This window comes from Austrofundulus limnaeus, unplaced genomic scaffold, assembly GCF_001266775.1.
Source record: "Austrofundulus limnaeus strain Quisiro unplaced genomic scaffold, Austrofundulus_limnaeus-1.0 Scaffold705, whole genome shotgun sequence".
Taxonomy (NCBI): domain Eukaryota; kingdom Metazoa; phylum Chordata; class Actinopteri; order Cyprinodontiformes; family Rivulidae; genus Austrofundulus; species Austrofundulus limnaeus.
This window is the reverse complement of record NW_013953107.1, coordinates 31,266-33,762: the sequence shown is the minus strand read 5'-3', so window position 1 is coordinate 33,762 and position 2,497 is coordinate 31,266. Positions and strand designations below refer to the sequence as shown.

The 2,497-nt window shown below is 37.0% G+C and overlaps 1 protein-coding gene across 1 annotated transcript in view; it reads left to right on the top strand.

The window, feature by feature from the left end:
• Positions 1-1,161: 1,161 nt before the first annotated feature.
• impact (impact RWD domain protein) overlaps positions 1,162-2,497 on the top strand; it is a gene marked incomplete at its 5' end in the record, with an annotated part of 6,459 nt that continues 5,123 nt past the window's right edge. The window contains 1 exon segment of the mRNA XM_014027977.1: positions 1,162-1,303. Within this exon segment, the coding sequence (XP_013883431.1) occupies positions 1,162-1,303 (142 nt within the window).

Genomic DNA, 2,497 nt, shown 5'->3' with positions numbered 1-2,497 from the left:
GGAATTTGCGCATTTGTGTGAGTTTCTGATGTATTTTGGAAACTGTTGCTTCCTGTACCTGCAATAACCTGGTTTATTTATTTAATTACTTATTCACGTTTTAGGCAAAATATTTATCTTTGTTTGAGTTGAGGGGGTTAAATAAATAGTTTCATCATTACGTTTGACTGAGGGTGTACTCGTGGTATGGAAAAATGGCTCAGTGGGTACACAAGTCTGAAAAGGTTGGGGATGTAAGAGATGAGTGAACCAAWTGGCGGGCAGAACTTTGGTCGGGCCTCCAGTTGAATAGCTCTGGTTTAGAGGTATGGTGTGGACTAAGTTTTGGTTAAGGTTAGAGTTAAGGATAGACTAGTAATGGTTAATTTCAGAGAATATGTCTGGGTTAGACATAAATACAGTTACAAAAATACAAAGTCCTCAGTTTGATGTGTGTGTGTACAACACACAATATATTTTGACAGATTGTGGGACCAACAAGATTGTGTTTTTGTTGATCTGTAAAACCATTTTTTTTACATTTGGCAGCCATTTATATCTTATGTAGAAAAAATTTTGGCAGATAATTTTATGTAAAGGTTAAATATTGTTTCATTATACACAAACCTGTTCATTGTATCACCCGTATGAATACAAGATTGATTTTGGTTGTTTCAGTGGATCCGGTGTAGGAGGGGAGGGATGGGAGGGATTTTGGGTGTGTGTGTTTTGTTTTGTGTTTTTGTAAGTCAGTTCTTTTTTGTGGTTTGTTAAAAAAAATTAATAAAAAGACCTTGATCAAAAAGATTGTGCTTTTGTTAACATTATTGTTTTTTTATAGTGTACAACATTTTACAAYGAAAAATTTTGAATCATATTGTTACTGTTCTAATTAAATAGACGTATTTATTCTACCTCGTGTAAAAATCCACAAAGATGAGAGTGAGGTACAGCTTGCCGTATACGACAAAAAAACTGGGAAACTCCCCTTAAATTTGTGACTGTCAGACCAGCAGCTTTGGATTGACAGCTGAGAYAGAAACATGTTAGAATAATCTGTCCACTTTAACACATCTGGTGTGAAATATTCAGCCTACAGGGAAAGGTGATGTTCTGCATATTGAACATATTCTGTCTTCTGTTCCACTCTCTAAATTCACACTTATTTCTTGTGTTTGTCCCACTGCAGATTCTGGACGTGCGTAATGTGATGGTGGTCGTGTCTCGGTGGTACGGAGGTATTTTGTTGGGTCCTGATCGTTTTAAACACATTAACAACTGTGCCAGAAACATCCTGGTGGAGGAGGGGTACACTGCCTCCATGGTGAGACACTTCATGCTCTTTTTCTACARCCACTCCAGTCTGTATCAGATCTGGTGACAGTTCTTGTTTTTGATGCAAATCAGGCTTTATTTCAATTATAGTAGAATTATATATTTTTTAAGTGTTGCCGTTTAGTGGCACATTGTATTGTCAGACAGCACTTTGAAAAGTTTGGTGAAATTTCGCAGGAATAAGAATGTAACCAGTGTCACGTTTCAGATGTTGGTGTCGTGTCAGATTTCCAGCGGTTTTTAAATCTGTCATGCCTGAAAATAACTCTGTATCTCTTTAATGTTAGTCATTTTTTAAAGGTATTTCATGGATGATGTGATTAATTGTTGACTGGCATCCAAACCAACTCTAAAACCTCTTCAGCTCATTGTTGAAAAGGGTTCTCTACTTCAGTCCTGTGCACTCACTGCCTCTGGAGAGAGAACTTTAGACCTGTGCAGAATAACCTGTTTTCAGGTCAAAAGACTGCTCTATAATTTAATACAAGATAATGCTTTTACACCATACAAACCCTAATTGTAGCTGTCTCTACAGCAGAGGCCTGTCTGTGYCTACAGAGGTCAAAGAGCAGTTCAATTATCCAGATTCATATCTTCAAAAGAGAGAGTAGAGAGAAGCAAAGAGCATTAAGGACACTTTATGTTCCCTTAGCAATAAGGGACTGAGTGAGGCACAGATTAAATCGTTCTTTTGTGAGCAGATGAATATTGCAGAACATAGCTGAGCTACAGTGAAACAGACAGTGAATAATAACAACCCTTTCACACATTTTGATTTATAATTTTGTCCTGGTTCTGCGTTTTCCACTCTCTGCCTGCACGCAGTGAAAAGAATGTTTGTCTGACCTCCAGGTTAGTCAAGAACATCGCTCCGCAGCAACTGTTCTGACAAGACTAAATGATTTTTACAGGGTCATAAACAATTATTCAATTATAATAATCTGAAACAGACAGTTACCTGTACAGTGCAGTAAAGAAACACTCTGGTCTTTTTTGATCAGCCGAACAGTTATCAGTTATTAGCAGTGGTGGGCACCAGCCTACTAAAGCGCAAATCCGCTAATTGTGGACCTAAATATTTTGTTTGCTCTTTAGTGGTCTTTTTAATTTTTATATTTCATAAGCAGATTTGTGCTTTCTAAAATTAAAATGCAGTACCACTAATAACTAATTATCTACCAGA